At 37.1% G+C, this 23,873-nt stretch overlaps 1 protein-coding gene across 1 annotated transcript; it reads left to right on the top strand.

Moving 5' to 3' along the window:
• The first annotated feature begins 5,903 nt into the window (after positions 1-5,903).
• LOC142631579 (uncharacterized) lies at positions 5,904-20,841 on the top strand. Its single transcript, XM_075805778.1, has 3 exons — positions 5,904-6,630; positions 7,589-7,719; positions 19,551-20,841. The coding sequence occupies exons 1-3, from the start codon at positions 6,487-6,489 to the stop codon at positions 20,353-20,355; spliced, it is 1,080 nt and encodes a 359-aa protein (XP_075661893.1). The 5' UTR covers positions 5,904-6,486; the 3' UTR covers positions 20,356-20,841.
• Positions 20,842-23,873: the final 3,032 nt, after the last annotated feature.

Below are 23,873 nucleotides of genomic sequence, written 5' to 3'. Positions count from 1 at the left end.
TGGGGTGCTTAACACCTTCCCCACACGTAGCCAGACTTCTGAACTCAAGAATCAAAATTTTTTATCCATTCGTATCAAATTAGGAAAAATGACTTTTTTCTTAACCCATAATCGATAATAAAATCAAATAGAGTCAGGTGACCAATCACACCTTATAAAATCGCAATGATTGATGGCAAGATCACTTACACTTGGTAATTTCCTTAAAATCGACTCAAATTCCAGTCACACACCTGAGTTTTGACACACCTCCATATTCTCACATTGAGAGAAGGCACACGAGTGTTGCCACGATGGGTGGTTGAGGTATTGATAAGATCCTAATCTTTGGACATTGACTTTCAAAAACATTGAAATTGGCATTAATCTTTGAGGCTTTCCTTTTTGAAAAATACTTTTACTATATCCTAGTACACTATTTTTATAAACTCAAAAATATTTCAAAAAATGTCTTTCAAATGATTTTCCAAAAACTAGCTTTGAGATATTTTGTATGTATGAAGCTTTACTTCTTTTCTAAAGCATGCTTTACAATTTTTCTTCACATGTGCAAACCTAGGGTAGTAGATTTAATTTCTACTACACGTTTATCTGTGCTTATATCTGTTGTGCTTGGAAAGTCTTTCCCCTTTCATTTCAAAATTCATGACATCACCCTTCATAATGGATCGAACCTAGACTTAGTGTTGAAGGCTAATGTTAGATGCGTATACCTTAGATAGTTATTGGATGCCGAATTGTAAGCTCTTCCTAGTCCCATTGGTGGACAGGATTGTGCTGAAAAGGCCCCCTTGATCTGCTTTATCCCACAACATCTATGAAGGGAAGGATTAGATGATCAAGGTCCCTCCTAAGAATAGGACCAACTCACTAGTTAAGCTGTGTCTCATATAGTTAGCCTAGACTATGTCAAACTTGTGAGGACTAGGAGGAGCCAAATCTGAGTGAACAATGCATCCTACGGTAGGATATCCTTCATAGGATTGTTTGCAAAATGAGTCAAGGGGAAAGTGTCTAGTTACCGTTTGGAGGTTTGCCCTTTTTGCTTGCATCAAAGAGTCATGCTCTACTCTAGATTCTATCCACCCTGTTTACACAACATTTGTGATTAACCCATAGGGAAAAGTAACCCCGTTGCTTGCACATTAGATCATACCCTGTCCCTAAGGGTTTCCAACCTTATAAGGGCATTTTAAATGATGTATAGAAACTCACCATGATGTATACCCAATCAAGGGTCCAAGCCAATGTTTCAAAAATGATAGGTGCATTTTAAATAAGCAAGAACCTAAACTAACTTTGTGTTCATTTTGTGTTTCCACATTGTCAAATTCTCAAATGTACCCCATTTCTCTCCCTTCCCATTCTTTTTCTTTCAAGGATCCTAAAGAGAAAAGATTGCTCAAAGGAAATAGTCTAAGTTACCATCACACTATGATCCTATCATCACTAGGTTCCATGCTAAAGAGATGTTTACTAGTGGTCCTTCCCCCATCGAGGAAAACACTCATGAGATCACTCTTCTAAAAGAGAAAATGGCAGAAATGATGCATATGATGCAACAACTAGTTGTAAGGGCAAATCGAAAATCATCTAGTCCCACTCCAGAGGGCTTTACACCCCATGAAAATGATAACCAGTCACCACTAGATCTAAATCAGGGCCACACAATGCCACCATTTACCCCACAAGGGAATAACCAAGAAGTAGATCCATCTAAGGATAAGACCTTAGAGTCTGGTTACGGTCAGTTCAAAAGTCAAGTGGAGACCCTACCTAAGAACATCCGTATCATTGAGGGCTCCAACGCCCGAGGAAGTGTCGATGTTGACATTCTAACCAGTTTCCCCTAAGTCATTATGCCTCTTAAGTTCAAGTTACCTAAGTTTATCAAGTATAATGGCTCTAGAAATCCTTGCAACCATCTGCGTATGTTTTGTAAAAAGATGGCACCCTATGAAGACAAACATCCTTTGCTTTGCCAGATTTTCCCTAATAGCTTGACTGGCCCTACAACCACATGGTATGTGAGATTGGAAAAGACCTCTAGCCAGAGAGAGATGGCCAATTCATTCTTGGAGTACTACTGGTTCAATACTGAGATAGCTCCCGACCGTACAATTCTTTAAAGGGCAAAAAAGAAGAGAGGGAATCTTTTCGTGAGTATGCCTAAAGGTGGTGCGAGCTAGCCTACCAAGTGCTTCCTCCTATGATGGGAGAAGATATGATCAAATGATTTATTGATAACCTTAAACCTCCTTACCGCAAAAAGATGATCAGTGCCCAAGTCACTCACTTCGCAAGCCTGATTCCTATTGAGGAGCGCATTGATAAGGGTATTAGGAGTAAGAAAATAGTCGATCTTAAGGCTCTGAATTCTATGATAGAACAACAAGTGAAAAAGGCAACCAACCGCAAAAGAAGGAAATCGATGTTCATATGATTGACAAAATGCCTAAAAGACCAAGGGTTGTCGTTTCTGCTTATACAACCTCGAATGCCCGGCCTTATCAACAACAGGTTTAGCAAGCCCATACACCTTACCGAGCATTCAATCAGAGGGGAAGGCTTAATCAAGCCCGATATCCCAAGGCGAAACCACGGAAATTCTCTCTGTTACCCATGCCTATACCAAAGCTTTATGCTTATTGGAGGAAAAGCCAGTGACTCCAATATTTGTGAAACCCAAAGATGGTTGCTGCGACTTAAATAATGCTCTCAAGTGCAAGATTGTTGTGAAGTAATAACTCTGTAAGTCTGAGGTCAAATCCATAAAGAAAGGGAATTGATTAGCAAACCACAAGAGAATAAAACTAAAATAATAAAGTTTAATTGAAGAGATTTTTGATGGTTTAGTAAAGGTAATTTAAATTGAGAGAAAATAACAATATATTAAGGTGCTAAGGTTTAGGGATCCACACACAACACATCTATTAGTAGTCTTAACAATATTTATTTTATAACTCAACTAAAATTCATATGAAGGATGATCTTAGTCAGATGATTTAAAAATAAAAACTCAAGAATTAATTGTCTAAGGTAGATTCATGAAATTGATTGATTTTAGGCAAACCAAAACTAATGAATTAGTTCACAGGGAATACTAAGCATTTAACGTGCCTGGAGTCTATGATAAATCAAATGATTATACAGAACTAAACACTTTTCTAGATGAGTAAAACAATAAAAAACATAAAAATATAAACATTTAAACCAATAAATAATTATTAAGAACATACTTATAAACGGTTGGGTTTCACCCCTTACCTTAGCAAGACTTCTAGCAAGCCATACCATAAATAAAACTCTAAAAACTATAATTTTTTTTAAGAAAACCTAAATTATGTTCAATGGCAGCTCTCCTCTAAATTTTTCCCCAAATAGCCTTTAAATAGGCTAAGGAATCCTATTACAAGTTGAATTCACGTTTGGAGAAAATCTCAGGTTTTTAAGCTTCACTTAACCGACATGTTCAGCCCATTTGACTTTAGAATTCAGACTTTTGATAAACAAAAAAGTTGTAGCACTTCAAGTTATCTTTCCAGTCCAACTTGAATCATCTCAATTAGATATCTGAGCCGAAAGTTATGCTCCAAATACTAACTGGTGCACAAGTTGGAATCCTAATCTGAATTGGACTTGGATTTAGTGCAAATTTCATTTGATTTCTTGCTCCAATTGGACTTGAATTTAATTGAGTTGAACTTATTTGACTTCATCATGGCTCTTGTAAAAGTAAAGTCCGTTAACTTTCTTCTTTGCGCAAATCCACTTATTTAATTTCATTATCCTACAAAAGACAAATTCACGAATTAAAATTTAATGAAACACAAAATTGATTATTCATCATTATTCCAAAACCAACTATAAAATGCATGAATTAACTCAAAATAAGTATAATAATGGTTTCTAATAATGATATGTTTTATCTTAAGATTAAGGTTGTGTTTGTGTTGACTAAACTATTCACACATTGAGTATTGGTGGCATGTGGAATATCTTTGGTGGTTGTTAGTGTTTTGAGCTTTGATTAACTATTTCTACTAAAGTAATAATTTTTTGTTATTTTGTGTCTTTGTCTCGAGTCACTTAAATGGTTAAGGACTAGCAATGAGCTGGTTGGGGAGTGTGATGATAGCTTAATTTTTCATATTTATATCATTATTAGAAAGCATTATCATACTAATTCATACATTTTATAATTGGTTTTAGAATACTTCTGAATAATCAATTTTGTTCTTAATTGAATTTTAATATGTGAATTTTTCTTTTGTAGGATAATGAAATTAAATAAGTGGATTTGTCCAAAGAAGAAAGCTAATGGACTTTACTTTTACAAATGCCATGATGAAGTCAAAGAAGGCCAACCAAATTAAATTCAAGTCCAATTGGAGCAAGGAATCAAATGAAATTTGCTCTAAATCCAAGTCCAATTCGGATTAGGATTCCAGCCTGCATACCAGTTAGTATTTGGAGCATAACCTTCGGCTTTGATATCCAATTGAAATGATTCAAGATGGGCTGAAAAATGAACTTAAAGGCTACAACTTTGTAGTTTACCAAAAGTCAGAATTATGAAGTTTAATGGACTGAAAATGTTGGTTAAGTGAAGCCTAAAAACTTGGAATTTTTTCAAAACAGGAACTCAATTTGCAATAAGATTCCTTGATCTATTTAAAGGCTCTTTAGGCCAAACTTTAGGGGAGAGCTGCAGCAGAACGTAATTTAAGTTTTCTTAAGGTTTCTTTATGGTTTTTATAGTTTTGTTTGTATTATGGCTTATTAGAAGCCTTGCTAAGGTAAGGGATGAAACCCAATTGTTTATTGGTATGTTCTTAACTATTATTTTATTGTTTTAATGCTTATGTTATTATCTTTTTAATTGATTTACTCATCTAGAAAAGTGTTTAGTTCTGTATAATTCTTTGATTTATCGTAGATTTCGAGCACATTAAATGCTTAGTATTTCCTGTAAACTAATTCACTAGTTTTGTTTTGCCTAAAATTAACCAATTTCATGAAACTACCTTAGGCAATTAATTCTTGAGTTTTTATTGTTAAATCATCCGTCTAAGATCATCATTTGTATGAATTTTAGTTGAGTTATAAAATCAATATTGTTAAGACTATCAATAGATACGTTGTGTGTGGATTTCTAAACTTTAGTGCCTTAATATAATGTTATTTTCTCTCAATTTAAATTAACTTTACTAAACCATAAAAAATCTCTTCAATTAAACTTTATTATTTTAGTTTTATTTTCTTGTGATTTGCTAATCAATTTCATTTTCCTTGTGGATTCGATTTCGGACTTACCGAGTTATTACTTCACGACAATCCTGCACTTAGGAGCATTATTTAAGTCGCAGCAATTTTAGTGATAAAGAGAGGCAATATGGTGTGAGATCAAAGGCAATGTAGTGTGAAAAATGTGGGTGTTATGAGTGAATGAGCAGTGAGGACTCATGCCTATGCGTTGTTATAGTGAGTGTAGTGAGGACTGAGGATTCAGGTCTGTGCGTTTTTAATAGTTAGGCCGACGTAAATCAAGTCTTAAAGACTCGGTTTTGCTTTTTAAAACTCGAGTCTATAAGACTCGAGGTTCATGTGGCATTAAATTTCTACATTAGCAAGTGGAACTCACGTCTTTGAACCTCAATATTTGGATGAAAATTGAGCCTTTAAAATTCGAAATGTTAGATTGCAATTTTTTTTCTTTCTAAAATGTTAATTTGCAATTTTGTTTCTGACGCATGTCAACTTACTATATTGTTTCCCCCCGATAATGCTAGCCTGCAAATTACCTTGGGGCAATAGGGGAGGGCTTTTAAAGAAAGCAAGAGATCAGTTATGTTCCTCCTTTGCCTATATGTACGATGATTGTATGTCAATGTGAGTGATTATAAGGGACTCACAAATCACAATGCTGGCCAGCCTGTGTCGGTGTCGGTAGTCGGAACCAGCCACGCTCTGGACTCCTTTTTGTTTTTTGTTTTTAATTTTTTTATATATTTTGTCACTATTATACTAACAGGTACATTCCTTTGACTATTTTTTTTTTTGACTCTATTTTTTTAAATCATCATCAATATAATTGGGTTGTAAAAAAAATAAAATCTAGTTGAAGTCGTCATTGGTAGAGAAATGAAGCTTATCGTGTACTACTATTACTAGATTTCAATTTCAAATCATTTCCTTCCTATTTGCCAATTTCTTTTCTCTTCAGTTTCAAAAAAAGAAAAAAAAAAATTCTTTTCTTTTTTTTTTTTAATTAAAAAAAAATTCATAGAGTCCCAATTCCTAGGATTGAATTTTCCGATCTCTTCAAAAAAAAAAAAAAGCACCCATTCAACTTTTCATCTGTATAATAAAAAATATATATTACATATCGATCTGGGAATTCGGGGACGGTCAGTTGTGACATAGTAATTAGATTAGATCGTTGTTGTGTGGGTTTTGGGTGGGCTGAAGAAGAAGAAGGAGGAAATGTCTCCGTCTTCAAATGGACGGAGGAGAAGCAGCGGAAGCGGAGGAGGAGGAGAAGGTGTGAATTATAGTTATAAATACATAGAGCACCAAGTGTCCAAGTTCGATACCCTCGCCGGTGTCGCCATTAAGTACGGTGTCGAGGTATTTCTCTTTCTTTCTAAAACTAGAATAAGCACTTATTTTCCTTTTCTTTGTTTTTGTGTAAAATTGAGTCAAATTCACTGACACTAGACAACTAATTTTGTTGATTAAGATCGTCTTTCGTGTGTATCATGTATGGAACAAGACATAATTAATTTAAGATTGCATGATGAATGGCATGATTAACTAATCTTCTTTGTGTTACTACTTACACCCACAAAAGCTTACTTCAAATGCCGTTCACTCCATCTGGCATGGCATGGGTAAACTATGTATGTATAAATTACCAAATCTTAGTTAGTTAAATTCCTAGTGTTCCGTTTCCCTCACATTATCAATCTTTAGCTTTTCATGATTGCAACAACAAACTAACTTATATGCTCATATGGATTTCCTAATTTTTCACCCTATACAAACGTAAATCAAGTCTCAACTAGTGGCATTCTTACTATTACCAACTCTCTCTCTCTCTGTCTCTCTCTGTTTATATATTTTATAATTTCATAGTTGGGGAGGAGGGGATTTTCTCCTTGGATATCTCCATTAGAAACACTAGAAGGTGCCAGTTTAGCTTCCAAAAAACAAAAAAAGGCTCAAATGGCACTTCCTTTTCCCTTGATAATAGGATGGATTCAAGGCCCAAGAGTGTGTATGTAACTTACTACTGAAAAAAATATTAGTGTTGTTAATTATTTGGTATGAATAATTAGTCATCTGAAACCAATGGACATAATTTAATTTTAGTTTTCTATTTTAACAAAATTAGCACTCTAAAATGGGAGCATTGAGTACTAAGTACTACCTTTTATGCATTTAAAACACCGTCATAGTCAAATTGTATGAATAGGCTATCAAGTTTACCTAGGAGATGTCATCTCACATGAATTATTGCCCTTGAGCTGATTATGAGATATTGGCTTTTCTTTCTTCTAATGGATCTTTATTTTTAATAAGTTAGGTAGCTGACATTAAAAGGATGAATGGCTTGGCAACAGACCTTCAAATGTTTGCTTTGAAGACATTACAAATACCATTACCAGGAAGACATCCACCATCTCCCAGTTTGTCTAATGGGTCTGCTTCTCATGGGTATGATATACTTCATCTCTACAGCTAACTATTTTTATTTATAGTCGAGCTTATTATCATCCCATTGTTAGCCTTTTTGTTTTTGATAAATAACAAAATTTCATTAAACAAATCCCAGGTACACCAGGAGTGTACATGGAAAGGGTTACATTAAGATTGAAAATTACAATGATCAAGCATAGCAAAAAGATTAGAGCAAGAAAAAGAAGAGAAAACAGAACACCAAGCAAACAAAGAGTGGAGGAGGAGAGATTTAATCTCAAGAATCGACCGTCCCGTTCCCTTAAAGCATCTACCATTCCTTCCCACCAAAGACACCATATAACACAATGTGGGACAGCCTGCCATAGGTCTATATTGCGTTGTCTACCTAATAGACCCTGCCAGGATGTAAACAAATCTGCAACACTTTGAGACATCACCCAAATCACACCAAAAAGGACCCAAACCATAGACCATTGCTCAAAAGCAATGGGACAATGAAGAAGAAGATGGTTTATCGATTCCCCACTTCTTTTACACATAAACACCAATCCATGACGGGGACACCCTTATTCCATAGCCTATCAAGGGCTCTAAAGCACCGACGTGACAAAACGCGGGTGCAACAGGCAACGCCGCTGCTCACATGTTGGTGCCGCGTCCAGTTTTATTCCCCCCCCCCCCCCCCGACACGCACCGATACGCGCCGATTCGGGCCAAATCGGTCTGTATCGGCCGAAATTGCTGAAACATAATCCGTACTGGCGTCAGGCAGAAGTTAAAAAAAAAGAAGAAGTGCAAAATGCACCATTTGAATTAACAACAAAACCCGCACTACTCTCTCCAATTCATTCTCTCGTCTCAGACCCTCAGCTCAGCTCCTCTCACTCTCGTCTCTCTGAGCACCTCTAGCTCCGCGCCTCCACTGCTTTGTCTCCCCTCCCCTCTCCGCCTCCCCTCTCACAATCTCAGTCTCCGTCTGCCCTCCCCTCCCCCCTTTGCTTCAGAGTTCTTTGCAAGTCTCAAGTCTCAAGCTCACGTGTCACCTCACCTCTCTGACCCACTCTCAACTCAGGTATCAAACAAATCAAAGCTTTCAATATCAGTTTTTCAATCTCAAGCTCATTATACTCTCACATGCTCTATTACAATCTGTGATTGATTTTTTGTTAAAATTTTTTATATAAGCTGTAATAGTGTAATGTTGTGACTTGGGTTTGATTTTTTATTTAGTTAATAGTTATTATATAATGTAAATTTGGTATATGTTTATATAATGTAAAAAAATATGCTTAGCAATATATAGAAAATATAAATAAAAACATTTTTAATGTTTTTTTAATTGCCGCACCCGCACCCGCACCCTACTTTTTCAAAAATTGCCGAGTCTTGCACCCAAATCCGAAAACGCACCCGTGCTTCATAGATCAAGGGTCAAAATCTTGCCTAAAGTGGCAGTCCAAGAAAAGAACGCAACTCTAGGAGGGATCTTTGAGCGCCACGCCGGTTTCCACAGAAACAGGTTATCAGGGGTCAGGAAGAGGGATAAGTAGTATTCATTAACCTTAAAGCCCTTGTTATTGGTAGTTTTCCAGCAAAGTTTGTCATGCCTCTCACCAGTAAAGGTCATAGAGTGTATAAGATTCCAAAAAATATCAAATTATTCCATCTCCCAATCTTGGGGCTCTTTATAGAATCGAAGATCCCAATGAAGCCTTTGATTAGGAAAAGACATGACATTCGCAAGATAAGAATCCTTGTTACAACTAAACCTGTAAAGTTCTGGAAATGCCTCCCGAAGAGTACAACCCCCACACCACAAGTGATGCCAAATTTAATTCTATTACCATTGCCAACTTTGAAGATGGTGGATTTAAAGAAAGTTGGCCAGCCTTGTCTTATAGATCTCCAAAGATTGACACCATAAGTAGTTGTTACTTCTTTTGTACACCACCCACCCCAAATATTCCTATACTTGATCTCGATAATCCGTCGCCAAAGCTGGCTTGTCTCCATACTGTACCTCCACAGTCATTTACTAAGCAGAGCTTGGTTAAATTTTCTCAAATTCCGCACACCCAACCCACCAGACTTCAGAGGGCTACACACCTGAGCCCAATTGACCAGATTCAATTTATGAGACTCATCAATACCACCCCATAAAAATCCCGTTGGAGTTTCTCAATGCGATTTGCAATATCCACCGGGATAGGAAAGAGAGATAGGTAATAAGTAGGCAAGGTTGAGAGAGTGCTTTTGAGTAAAGTAACCTTACCACCTTTTGATAGATACAAACGCTTCCAACTTGCTAATCTTCTCTCAATTTTCTCAAGAATAGGGTTCCAAACTGCCCTATCCTTAAATTTAGCTCCCAATGGAAGCCCCAAATAAGTCATTGGCAGTGAGGACTCTACAAGAAGTTACTTATAAAAATAAATAAAAGAAAAAAGGATTTTTTTTTTTAAATTTTTTTAATTTTTTGTGTGTGTGTGCGCGCGTGTAGGATTTGCTCTAGCATGTATTGTGTCCACTAGTATACAATGCCATGATGGCTTCTTCTTCCTCTCACTTTATTATGCATTCATCAATTTACTTGCCCTTGAGTTTATGACACTTCATTCTTGTAGTATCCATATTTCCAACACTTTGCTTTCATATTGCATATATATGTTTAAGACATTACAAAACATTAATATTTTTGTCTTCTTTGTGTCTATTGATGCATAGACAACACTATAGAGTGCCTTATTATAACCATTTTTTTCACTGCTGGAGGCAATGAATTGTTCTTCTTTTAATTGTGCATTTGCTTACAAAGCCAAGTGCGCAATAGTTGGATATGTTCATTTTACTATTATACATTGCTATGCTCCATACCTATACTTTTGGAGTGAGCTTGACACTGGTATTGGTGTACAAAGGCTAAATATCTACCCTTGGTCTTATCTAAAAAAAAAAACTCTTGCTTCTTAGTGATTGTGATGGGATCTCAAAACTGATGTACAATGGATGCTGAATTATTTTAGTTTTTGTCCCCTTTTAATTGTGTAAGCCTGAGATCATAGAGATCATGAGTTCATGATATACTTAAATTAATGAGATATAGTATGGAAGTTTACAGGGCCTGGTCCTTTTTTTTTTTAATGGTTAGGAATTTCCGAAGCTACTACATGAATCCCTCCCCTGCCCCTCAACCCCTAGGTACTTAGTACCTAGAGAGCTGCCATTAGACCAATTGGGTCATTGGCTATTCTTTTTACCATGCTAATAGCGAGTATAGGACTTACATTACCCAAGAAAAGTCAATGCATGAAGAGCATATGGCGTCATAAATCCCCACAACACACCACACCCAGGGTTGTGACATACTAACTGCAAGGAGTTCAAACATAGCAGACCCCAAACTTATCAACAACAAAAAAACTGAATGAGATTTTATTTATTTATTTACATAAAAGGTGTTGTTGAGATAAAGAGGCGTGTGACCCATGTACACAGGAAGTATTACAATGAGAAATTAAATCTAATAAATTTATAAATGAAAATAATTCTTACGCTATCATCCATTCGGTTAAGGATCTGAAAAACTGCAATTTCAGCTTTAAAATGGTCCTTTCACATTGCTCAGGATATGATTGAGTCTAAGACTTGTTCTTATATCTTTTGATTGATGAACTCCTTTATGTTTGAGGATTATTGCTTGAGCCCCTTATGACATATTCCCCTGGGAAAAACTACAAGCAGTTCAAGTACTGGAAGCTTGCACCTGAACATATATATTTTTTGATTTGGGAAAAATGTTACATTAATCTGGATAAAATTTTAAAATAAGATAAAATTGTGCAATTAGTTAAATAATGACATCTGGATAACATTAATAATGACATGAACTCTACCATAAGATGAACATATTTACAAATCCTTAGTAGAGTTTGAAACAACGATCAGATTTTTTTTACTCTTACATCCGTGTCTTTGATCTTGTGAGATTGCAATCTGTATTTCTTGAGCTAGCCTTTATGTTTCTGTAGATGTACTCTTTGTTATGGCTTGGTAAGCAATTAGCATCCATTTAAAAAAAAATACCCAATCACAATTGATTTTGTTTACAGGAAAATATAATATATGCTTCAAAAGTGGACAATTAACTTAATGATGTATTTTTGGTTCATTACTTGCCAATCAATAATATGTGAGCATTTGGATCCGGATGAATTTTGCTGCATTTTGCGTTTTCATGTTTTCTTCTTCTTTTTTATTTTTTTTTTCCTGCTGCTGCACGCGTTTTAGAGGGGACAAAAATCATTGTTCATGAACTATGAGGACTATTCACACACTGTTGAGCCGTGAATGTTGACTTTTTGGGTGAACAATGCACTGTTCACGGGACCCACAAATATCACTTATTAGCAACTTTTTCATTAAAAATGGATCCCACGGTACTATTCACACATTTAAAAATTAGTTTGCTATAGTGTTTACAGTTTTCAGTTTTCAGCTGTATCTAAATGGGACCTATGTTTTCTTGTTTTGATTGACTAGAACCATACTTAGTCTTGTGCTCATCTAAACTTAGAAATGTTCCCTTTTGGAACACATGTTGTCCCCAAATTTTGTTGAGATATAATTGAGGAATCAAATTTTATGCACCATCTGGAATGTTATGTATGAAAACCTTTTATTGATTAATGGTGGTTCTTTGATTGCGCACCTAAAGCCAGTGTAGTGGAAAGTGAGCAGTGAAACTAAGCTTTCACTATAACTGTTTAGAAAATTTAGGTCTCCAATCTTATTCACTTCTAAGGTAATGTGGGAGTTGACTAGGTAGTGCACTTGAATGCTCAACTAATTCAAGTGAAGTGAAAGCTGACCTGGGTGCTTAGTGCTCACCCAAGCTGTCAAGCAAAGGATAGGCACCAAAACCTCTTGACAATAAGTCTGTTTGAAACTCAAGAGGTAGTATGAAATCCATTGGGTTGGGCTCAGATCAGTTTCCATGAATTTAAAAATCCTAAGGAATGTGAAGGGTTTAAATAATTTTCATAAGAGGGATGCTGTCAAAAATATGCTTAAGGAGTGGTAGGGTGATGTTTGTTTACAGGAAACCAAATTGGACAGTACAAACTCTACCGTTGTGAAGAATCTATCTAGCAGCCCTTTTGTAGATTGGGCAGTTTTGGATGCAATTCACACTGCTAGGGGTATTTTGTTGGCATGGGACAGGAGGGAGGAAGTTGATTATTTTGTGGGTAGATTTTTTGTTTCTATTTTGTTGAAGGGGGTGGTAGATGGTTTTGAATGGGTTTGTTCGTGGGTGTATCGTCCGTCTGATGACAGTGCTAGGAATGCAACGTGGGTGGAACTTGATTTTGTGAGATTGCGGTGGATCTCGACTTGGTGTTTGATTGGTGATTTCAACATCATCAGATATTCGGTAGAGAGACTTGATTGTAACTCTTTTAGCTCAGCCATGTTTAAATTCTCTGATTTTATTGAGAAAAATAATCTGGTTGATCTGCCTTTGGAGGGGGGCGACTACACTTGGTTTCATGATTTTGATAATCTTTCCATGCCCAGAATTGATAAGGCTCTGATTTCAGTTGATTGGGCGGATCATTTTTTGGATGTGACCCAGAAGACTCTTCCTTGGGTGGTGCCGGATCATTGTCCTATTTTAGTGGAGGTAAGAGGCATGTTGAGGGGGAAGATAAATTTGAGAATATGTGGCTGAAAGTGGAGGGTTTTGTGGATCAAGTTTTGCAGTGGTGGAGCGGTTATCACTTTGTGGGGTCTCCAAGTTATGTTTTAGCTTGTAAATTGAAGGCTTTGAAAGGTGACTTGAATTATTGGAGTAAGCATGTGTTTGGGAATGTGGCATTTAGGAAAAAAATTCTTTTTATTGAGTTTTTGGGTCTTGAAATGAGAGAAGAGCTGCAAGTCTTGTCTCTAGATGATAGATCTAGAAGAACAGTAATCAAAGCTGATATCGTGCATTTAGCTTCTTTGGAGGAGATTTCTTGGAGGCAAAAATCTAAGGCCTTGTTCATTAAAGAGGAGGATAATAATACTCGGTTTTTTCATAGGTTGACTAACTTGCACAAGTGAACCAATCACATTAGAGGAGTGGAGGTTGAGGGAGTGCTTTATGAGTATGATAGGGAGGTTCAAAATCAGGTGGTGGAATTTTATAAGAATTTATAACAAGTGCTTGAATCTTGGTGGCCTACCATTGATGGCCTAGAGTTTACTTGCTTAGATGAAACTGAGAGGCTATCTTTAGAGAGGGAGTTCAATAAGGAGGAGATTCTTGTAGTTTTAAAGGAGGTTGAGGGTGATAAGGCACCTGAGTCGGATGGCTTTACTATGGGTTTTTTTCTAAAAGTGTTAAGAGTTTGTTAGAAGAGGATGTTATGGCTTTTTTGGATGGATTTTCATAGAACTCGCATCTTTGAAAAATCCCTTCATGCCACTTTTTTGTGTCTAATTCCTATAAAGACCAATGCTATTAACATTAAGGACTTTTTTCCTGTTAGCCTTGTGGGTAGTTTGTATAAGCTATTATCAAAAGTGCTGGTACATAGGCTCCGTTGTGTTTTGGATAAACTCATTTCTAATCCTCAAAATTCCTTTGTTGGAGGGAGATAGATTCTTGATCCCATTCTCATTGCAAATGAATGTTTGGATAGTAGAATGAAGAGCGTAATTCCTGGTGTGATTGTTTAGCTTGATATTGAGAAGGCTAATGATCATATGAATTGGGATGCTTGGTTTTATCTCATGGAGAGGATGGGTTTTGGAGAGAAGTGGAGGAGGTGGATGAAGTTTTGTATTTCTATTGTCCGTTTTTCAATTCCTGTTAATGTCTCTCCAGTGGGTTTTTTTGGGTAGTTCTTGGGGTCTTCGCCAAAGGGACTCTTCGTCTCCTCTTCTTTGAACGAAGGAGGGAGGCTTTCTTAGGGGTTTTCAAGTAGATTCCCATTCACAATGAGGTTTGCATATTTCTCATCTTCTTTTTGTTGATGCCACAATCTTATTTTGTGATGCAACCAAGGAACAACTTTTATATATTCAAATGGTGATGATTTTCTTTAAGGCAATTACAGGGAGTGAGATTGTTCCAATGGGGATGGTAGGGAGTTTGAATACTCTGGCTAGTGTCTTAGGTTGCAGTATTGGTAGGCTGCTCATAGTTTACTTGGGTATGCCTTTTGGGGTTCATTTTAGTGATTCATCAATTTGGAATCCTATTATAGAAAAAATGGAGAAGAAGCTACTTGGTCGGAAACATTTATATTTGTCTAAAGGGGGAAGATTAAGTTTACTAAAAAGTACCCTTTCAAGCCTTCCCACCTATTTCTTATCCTTATTTACTATTCCTTAAGCTATGGCAGATAGATTAGAAAGGATCCAGAGAAATTTCCTGTGTGGGGGTCTGAGGAAGCTTTCAAATATCCACTTGTTACTTCGAATAAGGTGTGTTGGCCAGTTGAGACAGGTGGTTTGGGGATATGGAGGATTGGTTTGTTTAAGCAGGCCTTGCTTGGAAAATGGTTATGGTGGTTCAGAAGTGAAACCAATCGTTTATGGTGTTAGGTTATGGCTACCAAGTATGGAGAGACTAGCGGTGGCTGGTGCACTAGAGTTGGTTGAGGTTCTTAGAGATATGGAATGTGACTTGTTGTATGTGGCGGTAGAGGGTCTTTGTATTCAATGCTGGTATGATCATTGGTGTGGGTACATTCCCTTAATCTTTACCTTGATCTTCTCTCGTGCTATGGTGGTAGCAAAAGTTGGAATATTCAATTCCACCAAGATCCTGATGATTGGGAGGTGGAGAGAGTGTATGCTTTTTACCAGCATATTTATTCTAAAATTCTAGGGGGTGAGGGGTTAGATAGATTGTTTTAGAAGTTAACCCCGAATGGTGTTTTTGATGTGCGCTATTTCTATAATTCCTTATCTAACCCTCCTACCATTCCTTTCCCTTGGAAGTGTATTTGGAGTGTTAAGGTACCTAGAAGAGTGTCTTTCTTTTTATGGACAGCAGCTTGGGATAGTATTCTCACTATTGATAACCTTGTAAAAAGGAACTTGCCTTTGGTTAATTGGTGTTGCTTATGCCATTGTGATGGAGAAACAGTAGATCATCTTTTGCTTCATTGCAAGTTCTCATATGCCTTATTGAGTGAAGTTTTTCTGATATTTGGAATGCAATGGGTGATGCCAAGGACGGTTGTTTCTCTTCTTTTGTATGGGAGAAGTATTTGGGGATATGCTCTTCTTCAGTTTGGAATATGGTGCCAGCTTATAATATGTGGCTAATTTGGAGGGAGCAAAATACCCGCACTTTCGAGGATGTTGAGAGATTTGTTGATCTTTTGAAGTCTTTGCTAGTTGATACTTTGCTTGTGTGGTCTTGTATTTGGGATTTTACACAATGTATTTCCGTATTTGATTTCTTTCAATTTGTTTATGTTTCTCTTTGATTTGTTTTTATTTGTTTTATGTATAATGTGTTCATCATCGTGAATAAGATGTGCTTTTTTTAATGAAAATATCTATTACCTATATAAAAAAAAAATAAAAAAATAAAAAAAATAAAAAAAAAAGAACCTAATGCGTATCTCTATCATTTCTACAGTTACTTCTTAGCTTGACTACAAATTTAGTGTTCTGTGCTTATCACCTCTTTAGACTGGGCTTCAGGAGAAATTTCAAGATAGTTTTCTTTTGTGCCCATTAAAATTCCCAGAGGTTAAATAGCTATATGCTCCTCAAGAAAATAAAGCCTCATTGTTCAAATGACACTAGACATGGTGTTCTGAGTCTTATATATGCTTCCTATTCTTTTAGTACACTACTTTAGGTTCATAATGCTGGTTTCTTTACAACTGATTACCTCTACGGACATCACCTGCACTATTGTAGTAAGATTTCCTTTGCTTGGATTTTTGAAAAACTATTGCCAAAATCAACATCCGTTTCCCCGCCTGGCGAGTTACTGTTGGCATTATAGTTTTCTCTGAACTTGCCCAATCAAGGTCCCCTGATCCATGAATAAGCCCAAAGGCCATGGCCTCTCTCTCTCTCTCTCTCACATGCACATGGGTGGCTGCAATGTCAGACCACTAAGAATTGTCAGACTCCGATTTAGGCTAGCTAGTGAATTTTCTGGCCACTTTGTTGTTGCTTCAAAACAGTAAGACCATGATTAGTTAACTTTTGACTCTTCGTATGTGTACACACTTTATCCTTATATTCAAAACTTTAATTTCATTCTTTCATACAAGCGTTGGTTTTCATATATAATTGAGACATGGGTTTATCATCCACAGCGTGTGAAACTTTGAGCAACCTCTGTAACTTTTTTTTCCCCTTGAAGCATTCCAACCATCATAAATTTTAGGCCAAAATATACTTTTAGTCCTTGTACATTTGGGTGCATTTCAATTTCACAACTCTACATTTTTTGTCACTTTAGTCCTTATTTTTATTTGATTTCAATATTACTCTTACTGTTAAAATTTGGACCTAAATTTCTCAAAAAAAATCTCTCAAGGATTACTTTATTCAGTTAACAAAAACTTGTTACAAATGAGAACCTATATTGCTACTTATACAATCTATTTGCACTAACTGTCACAGGATTGGCTCAAATCAAGGCTAAATCTGATTGGTCAATAATGCTAAACCAATCAGCTAACACATTGACTAAGTACAACTGTACAAGTGGATCCAATTGGCTGCTGTTACAATAACGGCCTGTTGCCCACTGTTTGAATACAAGTCAACTTTTTTGAGTCTAACTGTCTAAGCAGAGACTAACAAACTTCCAACCTCTCTCCAGTTACCTACAAATGGCTCAGAAAGGGCCTGGAATATTAGTTAACATCCTTAACTCAATCCTAGTTGGCTGCTGGAGGTGTTGAACCCCAATAGTACAGGTCGCTCCAATGTTCTGGCTGACTGCTACTGAAGCTTGGCTGCTGCATCGGGCCATTAGTAGTTGGCTGCTGCTACTACCTTGTGTCAAGGCTGCAGGTATGAGCAGCCATTTAGATGCTCCTGCATCATTCTCCCTCTCTCTCTCTCTAATGGCAGATCAATACCCAACACAGTCAGTCATACCCATGACCAGAACACCGTTCCCTATCCATCAAACCATCACTCACCATTTTGCAAATTATCTCCATGAAAGAAGGAAATGAGAAAGAACAAAAAAGAGAGTGAGAGCTCAAGCCTCTATAAATTGTTGTCTTCATAAGAAATTTTTTAAATTCATCACCCTACATGTAAGGAAACAATCATACCCACAAATTCACATCCCAATCGAACCTAAGCTCTGTATACAACATCATTTACAACTGCCGACCAAATCTCCCCTGACACAAAACTACCCAAACCACAATACAGAGTAATCCCGCTGCCAAACAATCACATACGTAACGGCAACCCCATCACCACATGGCCACTCTTAGACTCACACCGCCAACTTGAGTAACACCCAAGCTTCCTCAATTTCCAAAACCAATCCGTTGAATTAATCCAAAGTATACCTGAACCGCGCATCTCAAATCCCTAAATTGTTTTCGTGCCCTCAAAAATCCTCATGCAGAATGCATTTGAGGAAAGCAAGAAAATAAGAAACTAGAGGGAAAATCATAGGTTCACCAGGTAAGGTTGCTTGGAATCACCACCAAGAGAAACAATTCTAATCAGAAAACTCGTATTCAAAATGCAACAATACCCAGAATGTTTATGGAACCTCCTAATAGGCTCCAGGGAGTACAATCTGGCATCATTACATCATAAATTTCTCAATCTCAATAAAAGTACATATTCAAAATTTGAAAAAGTCAACTGATAAGATGAGAAAATATCTAAAACAATAAAGTCTGAAATAAGGGATGTTAAATGGCGATCCAATATGGCAACTATGAAAAATCCCTGCTCTTGTGTCCACACCAAATACCTTCATGGTGTCACTCACCAAATACACAAGATCCATTCATCATAGACCTGTAACACCTCAGCCAAACAAAGCCACCCAAATCAACACCAAAGCCACCACATGAACCTCTCCAACCAACCTGAGGTCCTCCATCCCCAGCCAGGCACACTTCGGTGTTTGGTTGAGTCATGGCCTTCACCTCTCTTGGTAGTGGCGAGGTTTCACATCACCATGCCGTTCAAGTCCAGGCTGGTCTTCAAGGCCCACTCCATCAGAGAAAGAGAGAGAGAGGTTAAAAGAAAAAATAGAGAGAAAGGAAAGAAATGAAAAAAGAAAAAAGTTTTGAAAGGTTATGTGTCACCAACTTAGCTAACATGGTGCCATGTCATCAAGCAAAACTATCCATGTATGCAAAATTAATGCGTAAATTTCTGTTTGCCACAAACAACTTTCTTCCAAATTTTAATGGAAAGGATAATATTGAAATATAATAGAAATAAGGACTACAGTGACGCAAAATATTTTACAGGAATGATATTGAAACTTGCCCAAATATACAGGGACAGAAGATATATTTTAGCCAAAATTTTACTGTTGTTTTATGTGATATATAATTGGTTTTAGCATTTTCTTCCGACTTTATCGACTATCACCTCTATTGCTTTACATGGCCTGTAACATAAGCAGAAAAATCAATTTTTCCCAAAAATAGCCTGGCTCTTTTTTTTTTCTTTTTTTTTAAGTTCTGTATAAAAATTCAAATATATCTGGGTTTCTTCTTATTCTGCAATATGTCGAAAACTTCCGATGTGTATATTTTGGAGTAACACAGTATGAATCTGATATCTAAACTAGATTTGCAACCAAAAACAATTATGATAATGAACTTCTATTGCAGAGGAAACGGCACTGAAAAAACATCCTCACGTCTAGGCCAATCTAATATATTGGGATCGTTCCAGTTGCCAAGATCAAAAACACCCCAACAGAAGGTGTCTCCAGCCATGAGCACTTTACAGAAGTTTTATGGTCTGCAATCTCCAAATCTCAAGGATACAGCTGAAGGAACAGAGATGTCAGTTTACAAAACTGGGAGTTCAGATTACTTTGATGATGAAATGCTGCTTAAAGCCTCACCAATTTCTGGTCCGCCTTCAAACTACCATCAGAACTCCAGAAATTCAGTTGATGGTTTCGTGCCTGAGAATGGTCAAGTGGTTGAGCATTGGAATCTTGCTGAACCTGGAGATGGGGAGGGTGAGAAATCTGATGAAAAGCCTGTCCGAAGGCGTCCAAAGCCTGAGGTTGATTCTGGGGCTGGAACACCAGAAAGATTGTTGAAAGGAGAAAACAGTGGTGGAAGCAGTGGTTTCTCAGCTTCAACAGGTAAAGGTCTAGCAATGAGGCCAAAATCAGCAAGCCGAACGACACTATTCTCTGACTTAGAGTCAGGATGGTTGAATTCTATTCCAGTGGGATTGGGAGATTCCATAATAACTGATGGGCTATCTACAGTTCGTAAATCGTCAAGTACATCAAGCCTGAAAGACCAGGAAACTAATAACTCAACATCTGCTTGGCCAACATCAAAGTGGAGTTTAAAACCAGACTTGCAAGCTCTCTCAACAGCAGCTATCGGACCAATCTTTGATGGTTTACCCAAGCCAATAAGTGGCCGAAGGAACAAAGCTGCCCTTGATTAGTATCAATTATTTTGCAGATTCATGGAGCCAATTTGTTTCCTCTTTACTTCAATCTAATGTGCCGAAATTTCTCAGCCAGGCATTACAATATACAATCACATCACGTTGCTGCAAAGTGTATTGGAAAAGGGGAAAAAAACTTGAGAAAGGGAAAGGAGGGAAGATAATACACTATTTAGATATCAATAAAACTATTGGTGATGAAACATTCGTTTATGAGAGTGACTTTTTCTCGTCAGCGGCAACAGCTATAGAAAAAGTGATGAAAAAGGTAAACAACTTGTATTCTTTTTTCCCTTTAATTTTTAATCCCATACATGGACTGGGAATTTAAGTCCAGATTATTGATCTCATTTTTTTACATAATTGAGTCTAGTAACCTAGTCAATTTATGTTGCTTCCCTATCAAAAGTGCGCTTCATCACAATTGTATCATTGCATACTTATTGGCTATTTCATAAGGAATGTATATTGATTTTTATTCAAGACGCGATTCTTCTAACGTATTCCCTTTATTGTGATATTAGGTTTGATTAGAAGCAATGAGTTTAACCAATTATTTCACTTCAGAAATGTTAAAATGGGACCAGTCAATGCCTTAGGTATCCTCGGCTATCAGACGATGTCCTCATGGTAGTGAATTGCAGACCAAATCATTTGCCTAGAAGTATTTAAAGATAATTTGTGTCTATGCCATGCACTCTTAAGTATTCCATATCTAATTATATATATATATATACACACACACACACGTCATGCTCTCTTAACTATTACATATCTAATTACATATTAGTAAAGCAGAAGCCCATACGAAGCCTTGCCATTTGGAATGTTTGGAGCTTCTAATGTTTTCCATGCGGTGTCGAATCATTTAGAATTATGCAAACTTGCAACTACGTATGGAAAGCAATGATTTACACACCATTCATATTTGACACTTGTCAAAGCTTATCGTTTGTGTATTTGCATTTAATTTAATCAATATATACTATAAAACTGAAACATCTATAAAACTGAAGTGTTTGACTTTTTTATTTTTTTGACTTCATGAGATCTTGCCATGTAGGATTTGAAGCTTCCACAATTTTTCATGGCAAATCTATTTTTTTATTAATTAAATTTTTAGGTTAAGTATTTACTTCCTATCCAATAAGCACTCTCTCTCTCCCTCCTCCATAAACCCTTCGTTACCTTTTACCCATCTCTCTATCTGACAAACCATGGGAAGAGGCAACAATGAAGAAACCAGGCTTCTCAGCAGCTGAGTCCAGACTCTATACTATTGCTTTTCTCTAATTTGTCAAAGGCACACCTGTGTAATCAAAGAGTCGAACCAAGGCAATTGACTCTTTGTTTTCTCCTCGCTTTATAATAGTCCTTAAGATTCATCAGACTTCTCTCTTATTATTCTTTAATATTTTTCTTTACTTGGTATTGTTCTACAATCATTTTCTGACAATCCTTTGCAGCCCCCAAACTTTTAGACAAGCATATTTTTCTTAGGATGTATTTGATAAACAATTTTCAGATTTAGCTGATGTTGATGCCCACTTTTAATAAAAGACCCAATAGTAGAAGACGCCCAACAATATGAAGAAAATGGGAAGAGAAAATAGTAACGCAAGCCCAACAGACCGGAATGGCAGGAATAATGGTTAGTAGGCCCACAAGAACAATAATAGGTTAAGAGGAAGTAAATGGGTTGAGAAAGCTCGAGGAATGAAGTAGTAAACTTATGAGAATAATAAGAAGTAAAGAGGAGGTAAATAGGTAGGGGAAGCCCATGAAATGAATTAATAAATTCATTGGGTTGGCTTAAAAGCCAATAAGCCCAAAAAGTATTAAGAGGTAAATATGTGATAATTGGGCTCAGGAAGCTCAAAGGATTTAGCAAAAGCCCATGAGAGTAAAAGAGGTAAAGAAAAAGTAAATGGACTAAAGAAGCTTAAGGAATGAAATGGGTTAGCATAGCAGGAATGTTGGCCAATAAAGTCCAAAAGAGGTAAGGATGTAGAAAGTGAGTTGGCACAGCAAGAATGTTGGCCAGTAAAGCCCAAAAAGGGCAAAATTGTGGAAAGTGGACTGGCAGGAGCATCAGCTCGAGAGCCCACGGTTAACAAGGAAATAAAAGAGAGGTAATAACATAGCAGGAACAATGTAGTGGCATGATAGGATCCCCAACCAAGAGGCCCCCAGATGCAGGAAATATGATAGGCTAGGCAGTAAGGAGAAGACTTGCACCCAAGCAATGCCCAATGCAAAGAAGAGATGGAAGAAAGAAAACTTGAACCCAAAAACCCATATGTCTTTCACGTCACAAGAGTTAAACACTTACCAGAATGTACAGTAGGATCAAAGAAACATAGAGGCAATAGCAAAGGCGTGAAGACCAAAAAAGTAATGGATTCAGACGAAAGTGAAGCATACACACAGGGTTCAGACACCACCTACTTGTACTCAGTAAACACATGAGAGGTAGGCCACGGGTCAAGGGAAAGTCTATTTTCGGGTTCCCGCTCAAACTTCTTTGGGGAGAAATGTCCTATTGGGATGACATCTCACCCAAAAGAAGTAAGTATGAGCTGGAACCATTAGATACATGTCATAGAGGTAGGTGAGGGAGAGGTTTAACTTTTATCCAGGTGAGAGTAGTGAAAACAAAGAGAGGTAAGTGACAAGACAAGCCATTTTTGTTTGGGAATGAGGCATGGTGCAGCCAACATAGAATAATGATAGTGGCTGGGCAGCCGGCAGGCTAGTGGGTAGTCTTGGAAGGACGCCCACAATGAGCCAAAAGCGATTGAAGGGTAAAAATGGTAAATCATATCATGGCAGACAGTATAAAAGGAAAAATTAATGGATTCAGACAGAAGCGGAGCATACACACAGGGCCTATACACCACTTACTTGTACCTAGCTAATAGATGGGAGATAGGCCACAAGTCAAAAGGGAGTCTATTTTGGGGTTCTTGTTCATACTTCTTTGGGGAGAAATGTCCTGCTAGAATGGAATCTCACCCAAAAGAAGTAAGATTGAGCAGGAACCACTAAATTCATGCTATAGAAGTAGGTGAGGGAGAGGTTTAATCTTTATCCAAATGAGATTAATGAAAACAAAGAGAGGTAAGAGACAAGACAAGCCATTTTTGTTTGGGAATGAGACATGGTGCAGCCAACACAGTATAATGGTAGTGGTTGGGTAGCCAGCAGGCTAGTGGGTAGTCTTAGAAGGACGTCCACAATGAGCCAAAAGCGGTTGAGGGGTAAAAATGGTAAATCCTGTCATGGCAGACAATATAAAAGGCAATAGTTATGAATAGTGAAAAGGGGGGGAACAACCATGACAAGAAATAGAGATTGAATAAAGAAGAAAATGAGAAACGAAAAACAGAAAAATCAAAGAAAAGTAGGAGTGACAAGAATAGAGGCATGCATCAATAGGCTACTCATTTCTCTCCCTCTTGATAGATCCACTCTCTGAGAAGTTAAGAATTAGAGTTTAAGTCATCTAGGTCCTT

The sequence above is a fragment of the Castanea sativa genome, chromosome 4 (assembly GCF_040712315.1).
Source record: "Castanea sativa cultivar Marrone di Chiusa Pesio chromosome 4, ASM4071231v1".
Lineage (NCBI taxonomy): Eukaryota > Viridiplantae > Streptophyta > Magnoliopsida > Fagales > Fagaceae > Castanea > Castanea sativa.
The sequence above is the reverse complement of the archived record's forward strand: the minus strand, read 5'-3'. Positions and strand labels throughout refer to the sequence as shown.

Excerpts from the sequence above, each read along its gene's own strand:
- LOC142631579 (XM_075805778.1), top strand. The coding sequence starts at position 6,487 with ATGTCTCCGTCTTCAAATGGACGGAGGAGAAGCAGCGGAAGCGGAGGA. Across the intron at positions 6,631-7,588 it reads CCATTAAGTACGGTGTCGAG|GTAGCTGACATTAAAAGGAT; the intron begins GTATTTCTCTTT and ends TTAATAAGTTAG. Across the intron at positions 7,720-19,550 it reads AATGGGTCTGCTTCTCATGG|AGGAAACGGCACTGAAAAAA; the intron begins GTATGATATACT and ends CTTCTATTGCAG.